The 23,564-nt window shown below is 46.9% G+C and overlaps 1 protein-coding gene across 10 annotated transcripts in view; it reads right to left on the reverse strand.

Moving 5' to 3' along the window:
* Positions 1–23,564, reverse strand: part of Smr (nuclear receptor corepressor smrter) — a 73,191-nt gene that overhangs the window by 44,050 nt on the left and 5,577 nt on the right. For 4 of the 10 annotated variants that reach the window (XM_077399712.1, XM_077399714.1, XM_077399715.1 and 1 more), the window contains 2 exons: positions 8,323–8,984; positions 1,871–2,165 (listed from right to left, as the gene is read on the reverse strand). In XM_077399712.1, coding sequence (XP_077255838.1) covers positions 1,871–2,145 — 275 coding nt within the window. In that variant the 5' untranslated portion in view covers positions 2,146–2,165; positions 8,323–8,984. Of the gene's footprint in view, positions 1–1,870; positions 2,166–8,322; positions 8,985–9,360; positions 9,803–10,096; positions 11,320–23,564 lie in introns of those variants that run through there. The other 6 variants (XM_077399709.1, XM_077399710.1, XM_077399708.1 and 3 more) reach the window with 6 other exon arrangements.

Genomic DNA, 23,564 nt, shown 5'->3' on the forward strand with positions numbered 1-23,564 from the left:
TAGAACCTTATACATCGCTATAATATTCCCTGATCACGGAGTAACATTACGAAATAGTCCCGCAAAATAAATTTCTGAACTCAAAAACAAATTTTCCGACAAGATTCATGATTTTATGTGCTCGTTCGTTTTTTACAATCAAATAAAATGTCTCAATTCTGAAAGCATTTCCCGTATAGAAAGTAGGATAATTTAAAATTAAGCACGCAATCGAGTAATTCCACATCGTTCTAAAATTAGCCACGTCCGAAATATTAAAGCGATCGTTATTGCTTCACGTAGTTGCATTTACAAAAATCTTTTGAAATCTTTCACATATTAATGTTCCGCATAAGACACGCAATCGAGATTATTAAGATGCATTTTGGGATAATTGGCGCAATCGCGGATCGATTTTATTAAAATAAAATGCATTTGCCGAAATGTGCATTTTTATCATTATACATATAATTTTGTGATTTAATGTCAGGGTTTGTTTAATGTAAGGTGCGACACAAAGCGTCACAAATCATACCATGTCCAAGTTTAATTATAGCTCGACAAATCAATATTATTTGACGAAGATTTTTATTTCGATCCTTGATTTACGATCATAATTAATACACACACGCGAATATTATCTTTGGTTCTGTAATATTGTTCCGTCGAATAAAGAATATTTTTCGTGAATTAATCTTTAGATATTTTTCCGGCGCATCTCAAGTGTTTGTATAATCATAATCGTTGATTTTTCTAGATAATCTAGATAATAATAAAGCTGATAATTTCAGAGTACGAAAGGCGCAATTGAAACCGCGATAATGTCTGGTTTCGAGATAACTAGCGCGACTACTATAACGTGTGACTTTTATGTCTGTCGCTACTTATCTTAATAGAGTTTATATACTTCCGCAACCAGAGAGAAGAAGGAGGAACGTCTTTAGTCTCACGTCGCGTCTCTACGACGGCAACGTTGCTCGAGAAAACGCGGATGCATTCTGTATCAGGATGCAAATGACCTCGCGATAAATCTAAATCTCGTCGACCCTATAACATAAAACCCCGCACGATCGGACATTCCGCGCGGAAATACGAGGCTAGTTTTCACAACAGGTATAATACCCGCATGCTCGGGTCTGTCTTGGTTCCAAGTTGGCCCTTTGAAAAGCGTGCACTTTTGAATTCTGTGTTCTCAAAGACCAGAACCCTACCCAGCCGGACCTCGCACGGATATACCTGACTGCTACCTGACTGCTATACCTGCCTGCCTGGTACAGACTCTCCTCCATCTCACGCGCCCTTCCTCCACTTTCCTTCTCCTTCATTCTACACGCACGTTCCTAGCCATCGCTCGTGATGTCGGACTTTGTGATTGCACGTGGACTTTCCTTCTTAAAATACACGTACCGCGCTGCCCGGTCGTATCGGCTTTCAATTCGTGTTTTCTGTTCGCCGCGTATGACGCGTCGAGATTCGAGATTCGAGATTCGAGATCCGTGTCTGAACGAGAGTTAGCATTCCGCTTTCAGAACTTGGACAGAAATGACACAGTTCTACAACGTTCTTGATATATTTCTGAGAAATCCCCTTTTAAAAAAATTTATGAAAACAGAAGAGAGAAGAGAACAACATAAATAGAGCACTCTTTAATAACCACATGTTACCGAAAGAATAGAAACACGCAAGATCCTTCGGTCTACTATTTCTTTAATGGTTTTGAAAATATTTGTCAGGTAATCTTTTACTATGTCTGCCGCATTAGCGAACGATTTTACCTACGCACCTACGCACAGGTTGAAACTTGAAAGCCGTCGAGATCAACGACACCGACGGCTCCGACGGCTCCGACGACTCCGGTTTATGTACATAAGAGAAGAAAAGTGAGACTTACCTATGCAGCTGTACGGGAGTGGACCTCGCAGATACGTGCTGGTTATGCGAGGTTGGTGGTTGAGGCTGACCTCTGCCGGGGTTCGACGTCGCGAGCGAGTGGCCGTGGGATCCATGGGGGTGACCATGGGGGTGGGAGTGCGGGTGCGGAGGATGGGCGTGCGGATGTGGATGATGATGGTGATGCAGATCTCCCCCCACTGGGCCCACAGGGCCCACCGGACCCCCCACCCCCAGTCCACTCACTACCTGAACTTGCTTGCCCACTGTCTCCATCACCCCTAGCGCATTGTGAACTGAAACAGATGTATAGATCACCCTGTAGAATGATACTCCCATCTTAAACTGCGCAAAATTCTTCGACGATCGAAACGTGAACGTGACGTGAGGGGAAATATTTGGAAAATTTGAGAGGGAAATAAAAATGTTTAAACAAATCACGTAAAAATTTATAAAATAGAAATTGCGCAAAATAAAACAATTTATACAAAGTCGATAAATATCACACGTCATATTTTTCGGATGTCGACATTTCGCAGAAATTTCTCGCCGGTGTTGCATATTTCAAAGACGATATTCAAATCAGCTTAATCGCAACGGAGTTGCCTTTTAACGGTGACCATTAATAGCGGATCAATTATGGCGATACACGCGTCACCGATATCGCTCAATTATCCATCGACGTAGTTTTTCATATGTCCACTTAGCGTTGAATAGATTGAACGCATCAATAGCGGCCAGTCGTGACACTGCGGAAACGTACGCGGTCTGTTTATCGTGCCTTTCCTTTCGCAATGGCGAGGTATATCAATCGCAGGTAGAAATTAAAAGCAACACGAACGCAAGAAACGCGCATCGCGCAGTATGCAATTACAGTTACATTGAAAACGGGAAGTAGATCGAATTTCTTGCCGATTCACTTCGAGTCTTTGTAACGGCACAAAATACGCCATTTATTAACTCTTTTTACAAAGAAGAGTAAAGAATTAAGAATAATTTAGGGGAAGACAATCGATGCGAAGTTTACTGAAAGAATATGAAACGTATACATTTTTATTTCGAAACAAAATGTAAAATTGTAATCATTGTAAATTATATCACTGTGTAATTAAAAGTTTGACGAGATTAGGTTAAATTTAATTAATAACTTCGGTGATTCTCTCGAGTGGTTATAGAACTCTCAAAAAGATCGACTTTTGCACGGATACCGAGATCCCCCTCGTATAACGTATATGCCAGCATGAGTTGCACGTTTATATAGAAATTCTTTACTTCTCACATGGCTGGCATAAATGAACTTAGAGGCACACGGTAATACATATATTCATGTCGGATGGGGAGATGGTGGACGAATAAGTGTTGCATACGGATACGGCAGAATAAAACACGAATGTGTACAGGTTCCGCGCAATGCATAAATTTATACGTGGCTGCGTGTCTCTGTCAAAGTATATCGAGAAATATTCTAAATATAACGTAAGACGCAGTGCTACTCAAATTCTAGCGGGACGCGTACCGCCGAATGAGCTTCTCCGTCGTCGACTAAGTTTGCAAATTTTAAATATTTGAGATAATTGATAACTAAATTCTTGTCCCACCAATAGAATTAATCGATAATACGCTAATATGTTTTTATGAATATTTAATATAAACAGACATAGGGGTATGTAGCACAAATTTACAGATGTGCAAGAGACAAATCTACAGAAAGCTAAATATTTTAAACTGTTCAAAGAAAGATAGTTGACTCGAATTTTTAACATTACCTGCAATTTTGAGCGTATTTGAAACTTCAAAATGTGCAAAACTTATAGTTTCGCTTGCATACAAGTGTATTTTGTATCAGTTACTCACACACAAAGATAAACTGGCGCTTTATCGTTTGTGCTATTAACGAAACAAGGTCCAATCTAAATATTCAGTTTGTTTTCAAGATGTAAGATATTAAAAAGTGCGATTAAATAGGAATTTATCAAGATATACGAAAAATTGAAAATTAATTCGATATCACAACCACAATATCTCTATTGATTTCATATTAGTCACTTAAAACATTAAATAAGATATTATCGGGCACGTTATAAAAACAAAAAATATACAATGCCTTACGTATACCATCATTTCAATTATTGATTTATTAAAATAATATTGAGCGAAATAAAATTTCTAATGCATTCTTTTAATTAAAATAAAAGTCTTCGGTCTTTAATTTTACGACAACGACCTTTTCAAATCCAAAACAGGTTTAATCGACATACAATTAAGATTAATGAGAGTACGAGGGAAGAATAGCACCGCCCGCGGCCCCGTTCTATAGAAAGCGGTATAGAGTCGTGAACTTTGGCGCAACATTATAGACCGTTGGTGATGAGCCGTCTGCTCGTTTTACACCAGACAGCAAGCCGTCGTTACGCGAGCCCGCCGCAATTCCGCAAAGAAAGGAAAAGTCCGCGACGCGCGCGACGTGCAATAGACGTCGGCCGCGACGTTCGCCGCCACGCCGTATTATAACGGCAAATAATAATCGATGTGCGAGCGACCAGTGGGAGATCGCTCGCGAATCGAGAGCAAATCAAATTCACGAGTGACACAAGTTTCGCACGGACCCCATGGACGAGAGCGAGCAATCGATGTAAACGCGAGCATACGAATCGAACAACATAGGGAACAAAGCTAAACGCATCGCTGCACAGGTGAAATTACGGGAAATGTGCTCACGCGGTTGAAAATGTATTTAATCGCTTCATCATCGAGCTAAATTTACAACGCGCCTTCGGTGTGCAATTTCACACGCCAAAAATTTCATTTATACGTCATTAAATTCCACCGAGTTCTATCGGAAAGTATTACGATCGAAATGAAAAAGATATTGTCAATTTTCGCATAACGAAAACGTGTAGTTGCATCTTCACCCTACGCATCTTCTTATTTCTCATATTTCATTCTCAGAATATTCTTTAGCATACTAGGATTCTTTGAGAAAAATTTTATCAAAATTCCGAAAATGGAGCCTCAGTCGCCTCAGAAAGGAAATTATTTCTGAATGTTAATTGCGTATGCGAAATAATTAATAAGAATAGTAATAACCGAGGCAAAGGAGAGTCGCGTAATTAAAGTTCGAGGAAAAATAACCGTCTCTGAATTCGAGACCTCATTAATATAGGAAACGAGTCGGATGCCCGTGACCAGTAATCTCTGTCCCTCTCTCCCTCTCTCTCTCTCTCTTTCCGAAAGCGAGATGCGGGGTGCGTTACGTCACCGGCTAACAGAACACTTGAGGGATCTTGCGAACCGGGCGGTACCCGACGACCTCCGTGCACCTGCTTCACGCGCTAAACTAAAAATGACATTCGGACGGTAGCGTAGCAGCGCGCAGCAGGGCGGCCGGCTATTAAAGCGGAACTGCTTCGGCGAAGGCAAACTTTCCGACTCGGAATCAAGTCGACGACGACGACGACGACACGCGTATTTCTGTCGCGCGTCATTAGCCGACTCGCACCCGCGACTCTTTGTCTTCGAATCAACGCGCGCGTCACGCCTCTCATATTTCTGACTTGACCGTGTCACGAGCGGCAGAGGACGCGCGTTATATGTCGATCGGCGAAATTATGGAGTCTGCCTTTGAACCCAGCACGTCCGAAATTAAAACTCAACGGTACGGCAGCGGCTCCGTGCAAGCTTTTTTTTTTTTTATTTTACGCTCTATCCGTTCGCGGTCCATCCCGTGGACACGTGTTCGGGCAGAACGTAATTCGCGTCTCGAAAGAATAGAGAATTTTAGTATGACGAATGCGCCGACAAGAGGATCTTTTCCGCCTTCGTTCCATATATTCCCTTTTCGCTTTCTCTTTATCCGCGCACCCCTCTCTCCCTCCGTGCCCCAATCCCTTCGTCCGTTGCCATGCTTTCCCCTCCGGGGTATCGTCCCTTTCTAGCTCGTCGCTTCCCACTCTCTTCGCGTCTCGGTCTCTCCGGTCGTCGCGTCGCGTCGCGTCGCGTCGGCCGTTTTGTACTGGATCGATATCGGAGTCCTATATAATACACATCTACCTATAAAAGCGGGGTAGAGATACGCGCGGTTGAGAACATTCCCGCGGCCGTGACAAACGCGCGGAAATGGAGAAAAAATAAATTAATTAAGGGCGACGCCGGCGCGGCGCGCGTATCGACGCCGAACGCCAGATCTATATCCGGTGTAGAAAACCTCGTTGGAGAGAAAGCTACGGAACTTTGGAGGGAAAGAGTTCCGTGGCCGCCGCGGCAAAACCGTATCCCATGCGAAAGCGACTCAACTTCGCCACCGCGCATCGTAATCGATCGTTCAATATTACGGCATAAAACTTATTTCTCGTTAAACGAGAAGAACGTCGATGAGTTCAAATCTAAAATTGGAACTCGGTGCAGTCTGATCGTTTAAATCAACTTGACGATTGATCTCGTAAAATTTTTCCGTAAAATTATTATCTAAAATATCCGAAAGTTTATTCTGCGCGTAGAGACGATAAATTTAATTAAACTGTCGTTAACGTTATTCAGAATGCATTAATCTTTCGATTTAATTAAGATATGAAACGCGAACGTATATCGCACGCGGCTTTCATTTCTTATTGTTAGCCTCTCCGAGTGTATAAAATCTATAATCATCGTTCTCCAGCGAAGACCTTCAGTCAACGCGACTCGCTACCCGCTAGCCTTTAAAAATCGTCGACGAGCGTTTATAACGCGTTTTACTATTCTAAAAATTACCAGCCGGCGGCGGACGTGTGCCCTTTGCACCCTTCCCTCGCTCTCCGACTTTCTCTAAAACCGTCTTGCCAGTCAGCACTCAGCGTCCGCGTCTCGTCTAACTGCATGGCACAAAGAGAGAGAAAGAGACGCGCGAACCGTGCAGCTCGCACGGGCGGCCATCTTTCCTCACGCTTGGAAAAGAAGAACGACGGACTCGCCTGAGACGGAGCGACGGAGTAGCCAGCAGCGCGGACTGCGCGGAGTTGACGCACATCAACGTGAAGCTCCCAACGCAACGCTCACGCACACTCGGGCCAACCGACGACGGGCCGTTACCTGGAGATGATCAAACACGCATCACGTCCGAATCAACGCGCACGCGCAGCCAGAACTTAAAAATTAGCGGGCCATATGCTCGCGAAAAATGTCCCCGTGAAAACGTCCGTCTTGAATCTTTGAGGGAAGACCTCGTAGAGACACGTAGATAAGGTTTCACGACGTAAAGCGCGATAGCTTTTATCCCCGTAATTCAGCGCGGCGATGTCTCGTACTCTCACGTCAGCGACGCTCGTCGGTGCCTCGAATCATTGAGAAATATAGCTCGCGGTGGATTAGCACGACTTTCCGGATAATCGGGAAGTATGACGTCTCTCCTCTCCTATTAACCTGACACCGCGGCCATTCGAGGCCGCGTACTTCAATAAGCAAGACATACCGGCAAATATCGTTAGAGCAAGTACGAAATGCCTGTGCGCTAGGAGAAGAATAATAACGTCGTTACGTTATTAACGGCGCGTCTTTCCCAAGCTCGCGAATACGTTCGTCCTTCGGCATTTTCATACGCTAGAACGCGCGCGAGCGCGCCCGCAAGCTGCGGCTAAATTACGGTAATTGCGAACTTTCTCGCTGACGCGTACACGTCACGCGTGTATCCCGCGCACGCTACGCCCCCGGCCGTCGCGGCCGACGGCGTTGCGGTAATTAGTGCCATCGCGACGGGCCGATGGTCCTCGATAAACGCGGGGGTAACGATCAACGGTTAATTTCGCGTCCCATGTAAGCGTTTTGTGCCATGCGTTTTTTTTTTAGCGGCATCAGTAGCGTTACGTTACGTTACGTCTTCATTTCTTATCGAGGCTCAATTAAAAAGCAAGTTCGCGCCACGGGTCGGTAGCCGCGAATCGAAAATAATTTTCCTCTCACGCGTGACTCACAGCGACAACGGCGGCGTACCGTACGGTGTTGCGCGATAAGAAGACTATAATTTTTATTTTCTCCGTCTACGGCGCGTTCCAAATCCGCGACGTTACTTTTCACGACTGGTACTTTAGGCGGGGATTCAACTTAAACTCCGAAATCACCGAAATTCCAAAGTTCAACCAAACCTGAACCTGAAAGTGGGGAAGTTTATGCCCATCGATCTTGTATAACAATGCGAGAATAAGAAATGGAACTTCGGCGAAAGGATTTTGTCAAGGATTACAAACGAACGTGATCCACGCACGCTCCCCGCCCTACATCTCCTTCTTTCCGCGACCGTGGAACTTGGGTATATTAGACGAAAGAACGTAAAACTCGCCGACCTGTTTCCGAACTGTCATGGATTAGCCGCGTTTCGGTCACGCCAGCTGCCGACGCACAAGCCGGCGCGGCGAGGAAAAGAAAGAGGGAAGAAAAACGGAGGAACAGACGAAAGAAAGAAGAAAGAAGAAAAGAACGACTCACCGGTAATGACGTCAGCCGTGGAAAGCGAACCGGATCTCAAGTTTTCCCGCGGCGCGGCGATTCACCTGCACCGGCCCGACTCGGCCGGGCGTGGACGACGTCGACGGCGACGATTCTTCTTCCGCGCAGCAGTTACGACGCACACGCGCGCGCCCGTACACATATGGTACACCAACACACACGCGGGGCGGCGCGTATCCTATTTAGAAAATTCGATCGACCGATCGATCCGTGAAATCCGCGACGCCGCGACGTCACCCCACAACATACTTGGCGTCACCGAGCGTGCGCGCGCGCGCGCGCTCGCTCGCTCGCGGAGAAAAAAGTCGTTTTGCTTCCTCCTATCTCTTGTCTTCACCTCCCGTCGCACTTCCTCCTCCTCCTCCTCCTCCCCCCCTGTCGTTTCTTCGAGCGGACGACGTAGCGCGTTTCCTATACACCGAGGGGTGCTCGTTACGCCGTCTTCCTCTTCCCCTTTCTGCCCTGTCGCACTGCACCGCGCACTGTCTCACCGCTGCACGTGTCGCACGCGTCCACGTGCACGGTCACGCGGCACCCGCGCACCCGCGTAGACCCTGCCCGTAGAATCGCCGAAACTCACGTCTCTCTTCCTCCTCTTCTTGCGCCGCCTTCTCTTCGCGTCGCCGCTTCCGCTGCGATCTCTGCGATGGGAAGGACGGGGTCATGGGAAACTCCGAGTTAATCGGAGACCGTAGGAGAACGTAGACGACGAGAGATCAACGTCGCTGCACGACGCGCGGGAAGAACGCGCGCGACTTTACGCGCACGCGCCCGCGCTCGCGGAAATGTGCGGCTTTACGCATCAGAGGGGAGGAACTATCGCGAGTCGCGAGCGCGCGTCCGATTCGAAATGCGGATATATCTCTTCCCGTTTATTCGCCTGTCCGCAGAGATATTTCGGGGCATCTGGCTCGAGCGTTTGGAGATACGCTCGCTTACAAGGTTATTTACTTATTCGTGCGTGACGCGCATTTATATCGCTCGTTGTTTATGTTGTTACGTCACGTTTATTTTTACCTAAATAAGTTTGCGAGTTGAGAAGGTAAATTTGGATGCCGGCCACAGATGCCAGACAACTCTAATTACGAAAGGTTTCCTAGGTTAGTACACCTCGGTTACGCAATCCCGAGTATTTCGAATCGCGCCACCGTTTATCGTCGGCTTCGTTTTACGGGTGAAACGGACCAAGTTAACCGCGACACGCGTCGTTCAATCGAAGAGCGTTGCACCGACCGACGGTCGGCGCGCGTATATACGCGTCACGCGTCGTCGTACGCGACCGTACGCGTAAGCGTAGATGCAGAAGACACACGGGCGACACGTGTTCCGCCGCGAATTGAAAACGTATACGATTCCGCGCGCGTTATTGTAATACCAAAGTACGCGCCGATGTATACGCGTCTCGAGAAATGACATCCCCTCGCTCTCCAGCGCGAAACGCGACAGGTTTTTAGTCTAGGTTCAACCATTTACGTTAATTTCAGCGATCTGACTTGAAAAATATTCAAACAGATGTCTGTAATTGCAAATGTCCCACGTTTTCTCGAACAAACGTCGCTGGATTGTGACCCTATCGAAATTAAATCGCTGTGAAGATTATAATATATGTGTAAGTTCAACAACATATTTAAGCTCCAAACTGATAGTCAGTTATTTCCGATCTTTCCGGCCTGAACATTGTTTACGCGCGAGAGACACGCCGCCGCCGTCGCCTCGAGCCTCGAGCCTCGAGCAGCCGTTTTAACCGACTGACCCCATCGGCGGCGACGGCGTCGAGCGATTAGACCGAAGCGCAGCGCTCCGACTTCCGGTTCAGCTGTTCGCACAAAGATCCGCGTGTTTCCCCGACCCGCGACCCGCGTGCCTCGCGCCACAGTGTTTTGTCGCCCGTCGCGCGTCGTTTGTTTCCGCTCCGTCCCACTCTCGGTTATCCCCCACGCGCTCTCTCTCTCTTTCTCTCCCGCCCTATCGCTCGCCCCACCTTGTTACCCCGCCAGCGCTCGGAAGGTAGGCGCACCTCGCGCGTCCGAGAATTTCCTCATTGACCCGCGCGCTCCGTATTCCACCTGCGACTCGTCATCACCGTTATTAATATCGTTCCCCGTTGCCGCCGCGCGGACCTCGTTATCGTTCCCACGGCGGGAATCGCGCTACCGTCGTCACCTCCGTTTTCATCGCCGTCGTTGCGACGGTCGCGTCGCGCGTCGCGTCGCCCGTCCCTCCGACGAAATTCGAGTGCAGCCGGATTAACGACCGGTAGATTTACCGAACAATCGCGTATTAACGATTAAGTAATTTGCGATCATAATTAATGAACTTATATTATAAGACTTATATGATCATTGATTGTGACTTTTCGATAATTTAATATGACGTTAAGAAAATGCTGAGACTCTGGTAAAACCTTACGTTTGTTAATCAATAGAAACGTATGAGTAAAGTAGTTTGCGTCAATCGCATCGCAGATAAGTTAAATAAGATTGTCGATTCGTATATGTTTCCCGCGACAATAGTACGTTTGATCAATTCGTTCCAATTACATGCAAGGATAAGTCTCTCAAATGTTTCATTTTATGACGGCGTTTTACGATATTTTGCATTGCGATATGTTCGGTGCTTGCTCGGATCGAGTTACTTTATACTTATACATACACAAACGAGAGGAAAGGGAAAGAGAAAGAGAGAGACTGGGAAACTCCGAAAAACATTCGCGGAAGGGTCGGAAAAAAGCCCGAGAAGGAAAACGCTCTCTCGCGATCTCGTCCGACAAGATCGCGACGAATAATGGTGCCTCAGCCCCTCCACCTTCCTCCGCCTTTTGCGCGGCCAGACGCAACTTGTCCGATACCCTTCGCGGGCCGCCGCCTCCTCGTTCGCTTCTTCTCGCCCTCGTTCCCATCCGAGACGTCGAGCGTCGACCCCAGGTGTCCGGAGAATCCTCCTCTTCCGACGGCAACGGCAACCAAAGTGCTCCTTCTGTAAAACACAAGGTATATCTCTCGTTAGGATACGTTTCAACGATGCCGATCGACTAACGATTAACGGATTAATTATTCCAGAAATTGAAATCGATATAATCTCGGTGTATTTCAATTTAAATTTGTATTCCAGAAATCCGTGAACGTACTCCGATTTCATAATCCTCGAAATATCCTTTTTCTGAAATCATTCTGTGGAAAGGCAGTCATATAGATTCGAATTAGTCGTAGAGCGCGAATAAAAGAAAGTTAAAATAAATTGCTCGAATAAAATAAAAATTAATGCGCCTAATGTCTTGACGCCATGGCGTTCCGACGATTGACATGGAAAATTTAAGATTAATTTGCTTTGGTCGATCACGGGAAGTATTAGAACGTCTATCGACGATTCGCGATCACCGCTTTCCTTACTCGAATATTGGTTGAAACTAATTGCGTTACAGACTCGGGCGACGAGCACGATAGGCGCGCGGTCACGCGATAACGAGAGAGAAACACTTGTAACGTCACAGAACATTCTACGTTTCGGTCTCCCTATTTTCCGCGTAATCGACGGCAATTACGCTCCGTGTATTTCCATACATGCTAACTATAAATGAGGCTGAATTAACACGCAAATGAGTGATCGAACCGGTGTAGTGAAAAAAAAAAAACAAAGATGCGCGTTGTTAGCATCGATTTGGTACGTCGCGTCGTTACACACTCATTATCCGTGAGGTTGATAGAGGACTGAAAAAAAATACCAGACGGTAGAAATAAATTACCGTTGCGTCAAGTTTAGGATAAGTGTTTCGATAATAGCCGGTTATTGACCCGCCATGCGCGGTTTATATAAATTCAACCATCAACTGTAATGTATAGGATTAGGATTGTAACGTATCGAAATATATATTGTAATAGTATTCGAACGTCGATAATACTTGGCATAATTTCCAAGAATTTTGTGTATATATCTTATAAATATCTCTTCAATATACGTTCCGCGAGTTCCGAGATCATACTCAACGTTTCAAGTAATTTTGGAAAATGGAAAGCTTCCGTGAGAAGCTCTCACAATCAAGTTAATAACGTCGTTAAGAGTGACCATTTAGAATTTCTCGCGTGGAGAAGCGCGAATTACCTTTAAGATAAACAAAAATTTTCAAACCTCGGACGATCAGCGCGCGCACCGTTCGTTCCGTCCGACGCCGCGACGTAAAGAAATGTAATGAATTTCGCAGGAAATCCGCAGCAGCCGACGGAGATACGGCACGTACGGTCGGGATACGTGTACCAAGCGCGCAACGGGGGCGATCGATCGTTCCTCGCACAGTGGGAAATACCGCGGGAGAAAGCATCTGACACGCGTTTGCGAATTGTGCTGCCGGTGCCGCGTCGAAGGGACCTCGGTCGATTTACCGGGTGGAATACGCGCGACAATAGCAAAAATGGCAAATATCAGCTGTGCGGGACAGCCTTGCTCCCTCGTCGCGATCGATCCTTTCGTTATGCGACGCAAAACAACAGCACTGTCGACTATACGGTCGTCGAAACTATTTTGAAATGTTCGTCCGCAAACACGATAACCTTGCCTTGAAAGTTAAAAAAAAAAAAACTATCGCGTTCAAAAGAAATTAGATTATCAAAATTCAATATTTTCATTCAAACTTGAAATAACAATCGCTATTCGTTTTATTTGTTTCAATTAATAACGTTACAAGTTACAACGGGACTTTATGCATCAATATTTTCAGTTTCCAAAAAAATTCGCAACAAAGTTTACCAATGAAAAATTTTGCGGCTGGAAATTAGTCGAGAGATCTCATCGCGCGAGTAACACGCAAGCGCGAGTCGTGCGTATAATATACGATGCCGAGGAACGGACGATCTCTCGATAGCGTTAATCGTTAATCGCGAGCGTACGCGCGATCGAAAGTTTTCTCGAGATCTAATCGCACGCAACGTGTCATTACGGCTCTCGCGCGGTAGGAGCTGAGTCATCGCGCGTAGTGCACACTAATGGTCGTCCACCTTGAGGATGTTTCCTTTAGGGTACCTTACGCGACAAACTCTCCCACCGCCTTCGCGTTCCCCGCGTCATCGTTGCGAGCGCGACGTGCGATCGCGCGATATTCGCCGCGCCAACTTATTCAGGTGGCAGGCAAAGAACAATTAATATGACGCAAGAATTCGGGCTCTCGCGCAACTCCGCGACACTTTCGCGATGTTCTCGCGAGAACGTCGCGTCTGCGCGGGCAATATTTCGATTTAAAGGGTACCGCGAATATGGAACGATGCATCGACGTTACTTTCTCGTTGATAATTTACGCGTGTAACATTTAGGAACGTCATGTTCGTTAGGGAATCGATAAAAACTCTCATATTAGAGAGCAAATTAATTTTGCGCGTTGCTTATATTTAACACATATAGAGTCATCTGTGCACTTTCTCTATTCGATACTATCTTCCGAGTACCCATATATAGATAATATCAAAGACACGATGTAAATAGCTAAAATAAATGTGTGAGTGCGCGCGTGTGTTTCCACCGACCATTTATTTTACCACGATCGAAGGTAAAGTACGATCGCTAAGAATACTCGGTATCGAAGACGAGCGAGGTATCGAGAGGACGAAGCGTACTTCAATAATACGCGTTTCACACATAAGTGGTGCGCTAGGTGTACGAATGTGTGCGTCGAGTGCGCGCACAGCCGAGCGCGAAGACTCTTTCGCAGTGACGCAGCCAGACTGGAGAACATCTTATTGGCCGGCTAACGTAAACACGCGTATAAGCACACCCCTTGTCCCCTTACATCATAGAGTCGCGATATCTCTTCCGATCCCTCGCCACGTCTCTCCCTCTGGTCCACCCGTCAATCCCCCTTCCCCCGCCCCGACGCTCGCAGCCACCGTACCCACTCCCGCCCTCGCATATCTAGCTTCACCCATTCACCGCCGGTGCGCATGGTGCGCAGCGTCTCGCATCTCTTTCACCCCACTCCGCGATCGCGACCGTGCGCTCTTCCCTTCTGCTCTCCCGACCCCTCGCCTCGCCACTCGCCACGACCGTTCTCGAGCCCGAGAACCCGGCGAGGACGCGAGGAGCGCTCCGGCGCGAAGCGCGCGGCTCTCCTGGCTCTCCTCCCTATGCGCGCTCTGCGCAAACAACTCGCGACTCGCCACACGCACGCGAGTTCCATTTCGCGGCAGTGCCGCGCGGAGAAAGAGAGAAAGAGAGAAAGAGTTCATTTCGTACAATAACGATGACGACGATGTCGAAGGTAGAAACGGTTACCGCCGGCCGCGCGTTACCCTCGACTCGCCTGCCGGGGAGGAGGGGGGGGGTGATCCGTCTCACCCCGTTGCGAGAGAATCTCACGATTCGCGTCTATAAATCGCGCGCACGCGGACTTTACCAGAAACGTTAGCGAAGTTTCAAAGTTTCTTCCCTTCGTCGGGGAGATACGTACCTCGGGGGTTTACTCCCCGATAAAAATAAGTCGTCAAGTATCGACGTTAAAAATACTCGGTACAAACAAGATATCGATCGACTTGAGGAAGTATCGAAGCGTTTCTGCCTACGCTTATAACCGTTCGTCTTTCGCGAGCGAATGCATCGTGCTCGGGTATTTATACCAGATTGATTAAAGAATTGAAGAGAGGAAATAAAAAAAGAGCGTGACCTATATATCGTCGAACCGCGCTCCTCGAAGACCACGTCTCGCGGAAATCGACAGCTCGACGGGAAACGTATCTCGAGCATTCCGACAACCGTTCGCAAGTTCCGCGGTACATCCTTGACAGGAGCCTTGACTTTTCGGCGAAGCGGAGCGCGAGCGCGTTGGTGGATTTCGCATAAGCGAGAGCCACGCAGGCCATGCTCGCTCGCCCGCTTTCGCCCTCCCCCTCGGCGCGGCAACGAGATCTCTCGCACGCTCTTCTCGCATCTCTTTGCTACGCGCGCGTATGTACACTTTCGCCCGACTACTCTTTTTCCGGCCGGTATCGATTGTAGAGCGCACGCGCGCGCGCGCGGACATCGCAACGGCGAAAGTAGAGGCGATTCCGTACGATTCCGTATCCGGGCGAAGCAACGCGCGGCGAACTTCCCTGATACGCGATGAAAACCGTCGGCGTCGACTTCTCCCGTGCGTGTTCGCCCCCGTCGTGAATTTTCCCTCTTTAACTCGCCGTCGCGTTAGACTACGGTCACGATTTCCCGTACCGTCGCTCATCTCGCGTAGCAATATCCGCCGAGCGACCGAACGAAACGGACAAGCGACGACACGAGGAGCGATGAAAAAACCGGAGAGTTCAAATTCTCACACTCGTAACGTTGGATTATTAGAAAAACTGAGCGCAAGAAACGTCACCTGTTTTATAGCACATTTCATATCATTATTATTACTGCTATTCTTGTTGCAGCAATAGCGTGCACGTTACGCACCTTATTATTAATTGAATTAAAACATTTATCGGCAAAGTTTTCAAGTGTTCGCGAGCTGTGAAAGCCGGATAAAGTGCGGCAAGTTGCGGCGCGTTGCGCAACGTTGCATTCTGCGAACGCAGGCTAACTTTCAGATCGATTCCAAGCAACGGGAATTCGATGACTCGTTCCCCGATTTAGAGGAATAACGGCGCAAACGCCCCTTAGACATTGTCGATTTACATAGATCGCTCCCCGCGTTCGGAGATATATTTAGAATTCGAAGCGTTGCGTCGTATAAAACACTGTGGCTGCGGAAAGTTTAGAAACGCCGTGTCAAAAGATATTTTCGGATCCTTAAGCGTGCATCGCGTACGCGCGATGCTTTACGCTTCGGTCGAAAATGATGACAACGAAGACGACGACGAAGAAGAAGAAGAAGACGAAGACGAAGCCGACGGAGACGACGGTCGCGCTTAGCCGCGTATCGACTTTCTCAAGGCACGAGCTCGCGGTAGAGACGACGGTAAATCTCGCGGGGAAAGCGACCGTAGGAAAAATTAAAGGTACCGTTCTCCCGTATTACTAGAGTGGGAACGCGGCAGGGCGGGGCGGGCGGGAGGGGACGACGTGAAAAAAAAGCGGGACGCGCTCTTGCACTACTTTAAACCCGGAACGGACGATTTTTGCCGCCGCCTCCGCCGCCGTCGCGCAAGATACCTCTCTCGCCGTTATCGATTAAAACGCCCCACCCGCTGGAGGTTATAAAAACCGAAAGGGCCGTTCCGCTCGCGTATTTTACTCTTACCGCACGCGCGGCTGTGCCTGTGTGCGATTCGAACATTCGAACCCCGTAAATCAGCGTCGCGTCGCGGCGTCGGTCGGTCGGTCGGTCGGTCGGTTGGCTGACTGGCTGGCTGGTTGGTTGGTGACCTCGCGCGACGACTCCGACACACGACCAGCAATTATTCATTCCGCGAGCTTCCGAATCTTGTTACGTCTCGGATATGACAGCGATATTCTACCTCGCGCGACCTCCTCCCTCCCCCCTGCTCCGGCAGTCGACTGACATTCAATTTTAACCGGTTATAATCTGACATTCGTAGAATCACGTGGAATCCCATATTGGGACTATTGTTAAACCTTTGCCGAACGGCGACGATCGCGAAAACGGAGATATCAGGTTTATTCCACATTGGAGAGACGTTGTCAACTATCCGATTTCCAAAATCAATCTCTCTCCGCCGCACGGACGGAAAACTCTCGCGTGGAAATTCTACTCCACGGTCATGGGTCTTCCCTACTCGAAGAGAATCAACATCTCGTCGGTTGCCCTGACGTTAGAACGGACCACCCTGTATGCGGAGCCACGCCAACGATTGCATACGGACGACGGAATAACGTTTGGTACGGCCACGGCCGGCGTTCGCTGATGCGCCAAGTCAAAATAAACGCTGGTGCAACGCCCCGCCCAGCGCGAGATTCCCATCTTCTTTTTCCACTTTAATTCTCGCCACGCGTTGTCAAAGTTTAGCCCACTTTAAACGATTTACAAGTCGCGACGGAATCTCAGACAGGATATTTATAATTTTATGTGCTGTCCTGCGCGGCGGGGTATTTCAATTCTTCAAACTTTTCAAATGTTTATATTGACGACGCATGAACGTGTCACTCGCGCACACGTCCTCCACGTGCTTATCTCAAAAATTATACAAGAAGCGGGAAGAAGCGTTTCGAGAGATTTATCGATAATAATTCGTAGCAAAAATATATATCGACTTTTCAACGCATTCCGCGACACCCCGATTCACGTCCGTTCGCGGATTTTGACGAATAAGAGGACAAGCCGGTATTTTAACGAGCGGCGCGTAACGGAGCGCGGAGGGGAAAACCGCCTCGGCTCGGCCAACTTTGTACCTACGCGGGCGGGTGTGTTTTTCTCGGCGTGGTTCACGTCGTCGTCGTCGCTCGTGAACGGCGGTTTTTATTAAGTACGCGCGTCCCCCTCGTCGCCAAATATATTTCAACCGGGGTTATTGTTATCTCGCGAAACCCAGAACGGTCGATGGCTCTCCCGTCGTCGTGGCCGTCGTGACTCAAAGTCGAGCCGAGACGAGCCGAGAGCCGCGCGAGGTCGCGTCGCGATAAAGACACGAGGTCCCGGAGTCGTCGAGACGACCGGCGACCAGCGACCGCCGCGACGTTGATTCGCACGTGACCGTTTCGCGTTTGCGACACGCCGGGGTCGCGACACGACCCTTTCAACTTGACGACGTGTTGTCGATAATAGTCTATATAGAATTAATCGTAAAGAAATGAGATATATGCGCGATTTGACATCGTTAAAACGCGATTAAACAAAAAAAAAAGAGAACAGAGAAACCGATATTTTTTTACATCTCGATACAACGTTAAAATAAAATATAACGGGTCTCGTAGATACAACGAGATTCGTTGAAAGATCTGTCCTATTTAAGCCGCGATAGCGTTTAATATGTATTACTTAATCAGTTGCAATGTCTGTTTTTATCGACGCGTCGCCGAGTCTCAAGTGTTCCATCGTTTCATACAGCCATTGAAGAAGACGTAACGACAATAAATACCCGATCGCGCCGAGGTATTGCGGCCTAACGGCACGTTAACGCTCATTAAGAAAAAATAAGACCATCGCGCGCGTCCCTGAGCCGATCAATGTCGCGCGCATACGAATAAGTTTGCACAGTTGCAACGCTTAATGCCAGAGACGAGACGATAAACGAAACAGAATCTAAATTTTTTATCTATAATCGTTTACGTTGCGTAAGAAGGCTGGTCGAACGTCGCGCCTTTGAGCGGAATATTCTGTTTACATAATACGCGTCCGCCGAATGCATTTTATACAAGTAATTTTTATTAAGATTCATGAGATACGTAGAAAAACGTTTTCATCACATCATCGTATTAATTAAAGGAAATGTGCATCGCGCGCGAGAGGAGATTGAATAGATGTGACGAGGCTTCGTCTGTCCCTTCTCTCCTTTTTTTTTTTTTTTTAATTTTTTAAGAATCGTCTCGGGGTCGAATTTTTTTACAAAATCCAGCCACGTCGCACATTGCGAATAACGTTAGCATTCGTTATCGCGCTCGTATCCGGCGAGAACGAGAAATATCAGACGCGATATCGATTTCAGACGACGCGACGTCGGTCGTCGTGGCGGCTCTGAATAAGTCAACGAACTATAGCCTTCGCTCCGATAGGCCGTGTTATTTTCGAACAGGCTCACTTCCGGTACATTTTCCAAACCAGTCTCCCGGTTTATAAGATCTGCGAAATAAGATCGTCTCATCGGCAAGAATATTTACAAAACACCGCTTATACCGCGCTCGACCGCGCGCTGAATTCTCGATATTTTCTCGCGAACATAACGGAGTGACCGAACGTTTCAATAAAACCAATTAACGTGGAAATGACGACAACGGCCTGAGTAACGTGACGGACAAATATACGGTACGTTACTTCGAGGTCGCGTTAGAAGGTTAATCTTGCACGAGTAATGTGGGCTGTAATGGAGCCCAAGTTAATGAACTCGTCATTACTCGTCAACAGCGTCAGCGCTAATATTATACGCGTGACCTTTCGTTCCTTAACAAAATTTGTTGAAACGCACGGGCAAGAGCGGTCGGATAAAAAGATAATCGTTATTTCGCGTCAAATTTTTTTAGTACCACCAGCATTTCCAGCGCGCAACATGTAGCCGCGCCGCGCGAATGAAAGGGTTAAGAAGCGGCAGAATAGACCCGTCGCGAAGAGATGCCGGTGCGCGTCTGCGAGTGACACAAAAGAATTCACGTCGCGATAAACAAAATGGGAACGAAGGACGTTGCGATTCCACGCAATACCGACGCTTACGTCACGCCGCTCTAACTCGTTAACAAATAATTTTGCGCGGCACGGATTCTGCAAAAAGCATGCATACGAATGAAGAATTACTCAGTGCCTAAAATCGGAGGTAGAACTCTGCGCCTCCTGTAGAAGACGAGATTATATAAATGCGTGAGAGATTCTCTTCAGAAAGACCTCGTATTGCGAACTTGACGTCAACGGCACTTTGCGAATTAATATTCTTGATGCACGTTCGAGCGGACAATTTCGTCGCTTGGATAGATAGAAGGTGCGTTGTTAGTGGTAACGTTTAACTATCGGGAGAGCTGCTGGCATCGAGAGGTAAGAAGAAAATAATGGAATTTGCAAAGCTGTTAATCGTGATACGTGGATTGACAAATACCCCTTTTACTGTGCGTATTTATTAATTAATTTTGAATATCAGAAGTTCACCGATTTCCACTGATGGCTCCCTGCTTCGCGACAGACTTTAACACGTATACCGCCAGATCGATGACTGCGTGTACGGCAGCGCTATAAGACGGTACCGCAAGTGCTTGCTCGTGCGTGCGCTCGATGCTTCGCGCGCGCGTGTATGCGTGTGTGTGCGTGTGCGTGTGTGTGTGTTGCGAGCGTGCTTGTGCATGGAACGGGGCCAAACTAGTCGACCGCGTTTGAAGAAAACCCGACGCGGAGTCGAACGATAATCCGTCTGGTTTTCTTCATTCGCAGATGCCTCGCTAGTATAGAAGCGACGAGAAAAACTACTTTTCATTCAGGGAACACCTGTCCTTTTGGACAAGTCTTTGGACGCTTCTTCCTCCCGTGCCTCTTCTCCCTACGTTTCATTTCGATCTCGACGGAAACCTGCAAGAACCGCCGACTGATCGATACTTGGTGAATTTCAACGACGAAAGATTCGCGAGACGCAGTAACAACGTGCGTGGATGCGTATACGCGTGATTTCGATCTTGATTCGACTTTGATCTCGGGGGGGGGGGAAACGAGCGACGTACTCCGTGCGTCAAAACAACGTTGAATTTTCGGTTAGTCAAAGAAAATAAGAAATAAAACAAAAGAAAGGATCGGCGTGGCGATTTGATGATTCGCCTGTTTTCTCGCGATACTTGGGAAAGATTGACATATGCGTGGAGTAGTCGGCGCCATCGCGCTAATTGCGACAGCTTCGATTATTTGCCAAAACCCCGAGCAACGTTCTTATCCGCCGATAAAAATCCGTGTGCGCGCGCGCGCGCGTATGTATGTGTGTGTGTGTGGATTTTTTAAAATTTATACCAACTGAGTCACGCGTGACGACGCGAAAGTCTGATAAACGAGAACGTCATATCTTCCGATATAAATTTTTCGCCAAACAGGAAATCGCTAATGGCCTGGCTGCGGAATAAAGTAACGTCGCAAAGTAGCAAGTTCGACGGGATCGATGCGAATCTACGCAAATGCGGATTTATACTATCTCGCGGCGCGGCGCGGCGTCCCCTTCCTCTTCGACAAAATACCAAATTACACTTCCAAATCTACTGACGGTGCGTTACCCAACTAACCCAACGAACCAGTGGAAATAGTGGATTTCGCGCGATTCGCGAACCTTGGAAAAATATCTGTTGTCACAGATTTAAAAAAAAAAAAGTAAAAATACCCGTCATTTTCAATACATAAAGCTAGCATAATCTGAATAACATGTAATATTTAAAATTATGTAAAATGTTGAATGTGATAATAGGATGTTCTAATATGTGTGCGCCGTTTTATATATATAGAGGAAAGTACCCGATTATGAGATACCATATCTATATTTTGCGTGATTGCCGGAAGTCTATGGGCAGAATTGAAAAATACAGTAGGTCATTTTGAAGGGAATTTAATAAGCTTTAAGATGCTGAAATGTAAAATTTAATTTAAATATTAATTTGGCTGAAAATTAGAAAAATGTGAAAAATGAGCTTTCGGCAAAATCGCGCAAAAGTGTGCTCCTAATATGAGAGACCCCGGGAAATCGTCTAATAAAATGCAAAATACATGATATTGCAATTAAAAAACTTTATTTAAAGTTTTTGAAAGACAAATGTAATGGAGAAGCATATTTGCGACGATCGTAAACCCGCACTTATACTCAATATTGTACCTAATCTTCCCCCCCTCCTCCCTTCCCTCTCGAATCAAGGTCAGCATAGTCTTATAAATTCGTATAAACCTTCCCTTAACGTCAATATAGTATTTTCTCTTCTTTTATTACAATATACAATAACTTTCATACTCCAGCAACCCAGGAGTACCCTGAGTATCTCACGTTACGAGCACCACGCCTTGCGGTTTCACGATCACCAAATCTAATCTCTACAATTGAGCAACTCAACATATCCCGTATTTCCCGTATCGATACGACCTTACTCTATCGCTGGATGCAGAACTTATTGCCAAATATTTATTAATTATATAATAAACAAGGTTTAAAGACTCATATCCATGGCACTTGACAACATCCAATTTCATAACTTCTTTCTCCGCAACGACTACACGCGCGATCAAAAACAATGAATTTTCCACTAAATAGGTATTACCCTAAGGGAAATAAGTTCACGGTGGAACCAACAGATAGGGCCTGTTAGTTTAGCAGAAACCTCGCTGTCGCATATTAGGAGCCTATCTCATAATCGGGTACTTTCCTCTATATATAAAAAAGTTTAAATGTAACTCACGCACGCGCGTATTATCATAGATCATAAATGCGTTAACTAAATAGCTAACCTTCTCTTATCGTTGAATTGCAAATGTGACCGTAAACCGCGAAAAATCGCTCGGCGAAATGCTGTAATGCTTTCGGGCGTTGCGACGTTGCCGAGTTCTCTCTCTCCCTCGCAAACGGCACACGGAAGATACAGGCGCAGGTTAGATCTGGCAACGCGGGAAGAAACGCCGTTGGCTGGCCGCGCTCGCAGTTTTCGCGACACGCGTTCCTCTAACCCTTTCCGAGACTCTCCTGGTACACATCCAGCGTCAACCAGAAAATTTAGAATACTCGTAATTTCCTAAGGCGTGCGTATCGTCAATTTTCGTTTGCAAAAAAACGTTTCTCCGATGCGAACTTTGTCAATAGCGCGCACCGAAAAAATATCGCAACTGTACATACATAATCCCCAGCATGTACTTCTGTATTTATTTCACGTATTTCGTTTATATGTTGCAATTGGTAAATAAAAGCTTTCAAGAGGAAACCTATCGTGCAAATAACTCTATTGAAAAATTGCAGTCCTGCGGTTGTACCGCTTTCGTTTGGTGTTTTCCGCATTGCGTTGGTAGTATAAATGTACTTTAATGAAAATGCATTTTCTTTTAATTATTATTCAATGTTGGGGAGAGAGAGAGAGAGAGAGAGAGAGAGAGAGAGAGAGAGAGAGAGAGAGAGAGAGAGAGAGAGAGAGATAGCATTGTTTTGCAGAGTTGGTAGCCAAAATCGATGCAATTTCAACGAGTTTATTGATCCACCCACCCGCATGAAAAACAACGGAATCGCAATGATTGACGCAAGATTAATTTCGTCTTATCTATACAAGCCATCAGGAATTAAAAACACCGAAATATATAACGGTTCCTAGCTCTGACCAGAAATGCGTGCGAACGAGGGCGAGGGGAAATTGTTTGTCCTTTCGGGACAGAAGGAGGCGAGCGTAGATAGACAAAGGCGTGTCATTACGCGACAACGCGAATTACGTAATTGTCCTCCCATTGAAAGGCTAGTCCTGATGCGAGAGAGAAAGAGCAAAAGAGAGAGAGAGAGGGGGGGAGGGAGGAAAGGAGGGTTTACACGAAATTTATATGTACGATAAATCCAATAGTTTGTTAGCGCGACAGTAATGAGACGAACGTGTGAAATCTTGCGAAATATCCTTTGGCGTCCGTCCGTCCGTCCGATAGCGTTGCGTATAATTAACGAACATTCGCGAGGGACCGACAA

The sequence above is a fragment of the Temnothorax americanus genome, unplaced genomic scaffold (assembly GCF_048541705.1).
Source record: "Temnothorax americanus isolate GAGA-0224 unplaced genomic scaffold, ASM4854170v1 Scaffold13, whole genome shotgun sequence".
NCBI classification, from domain to species: domain Eukaryota; kingdom Metazoa; phylum Arthropoda; class Insecta; order Hymenoptera; family Formicidae; genus Temnothorax; species Temnothorax americanus.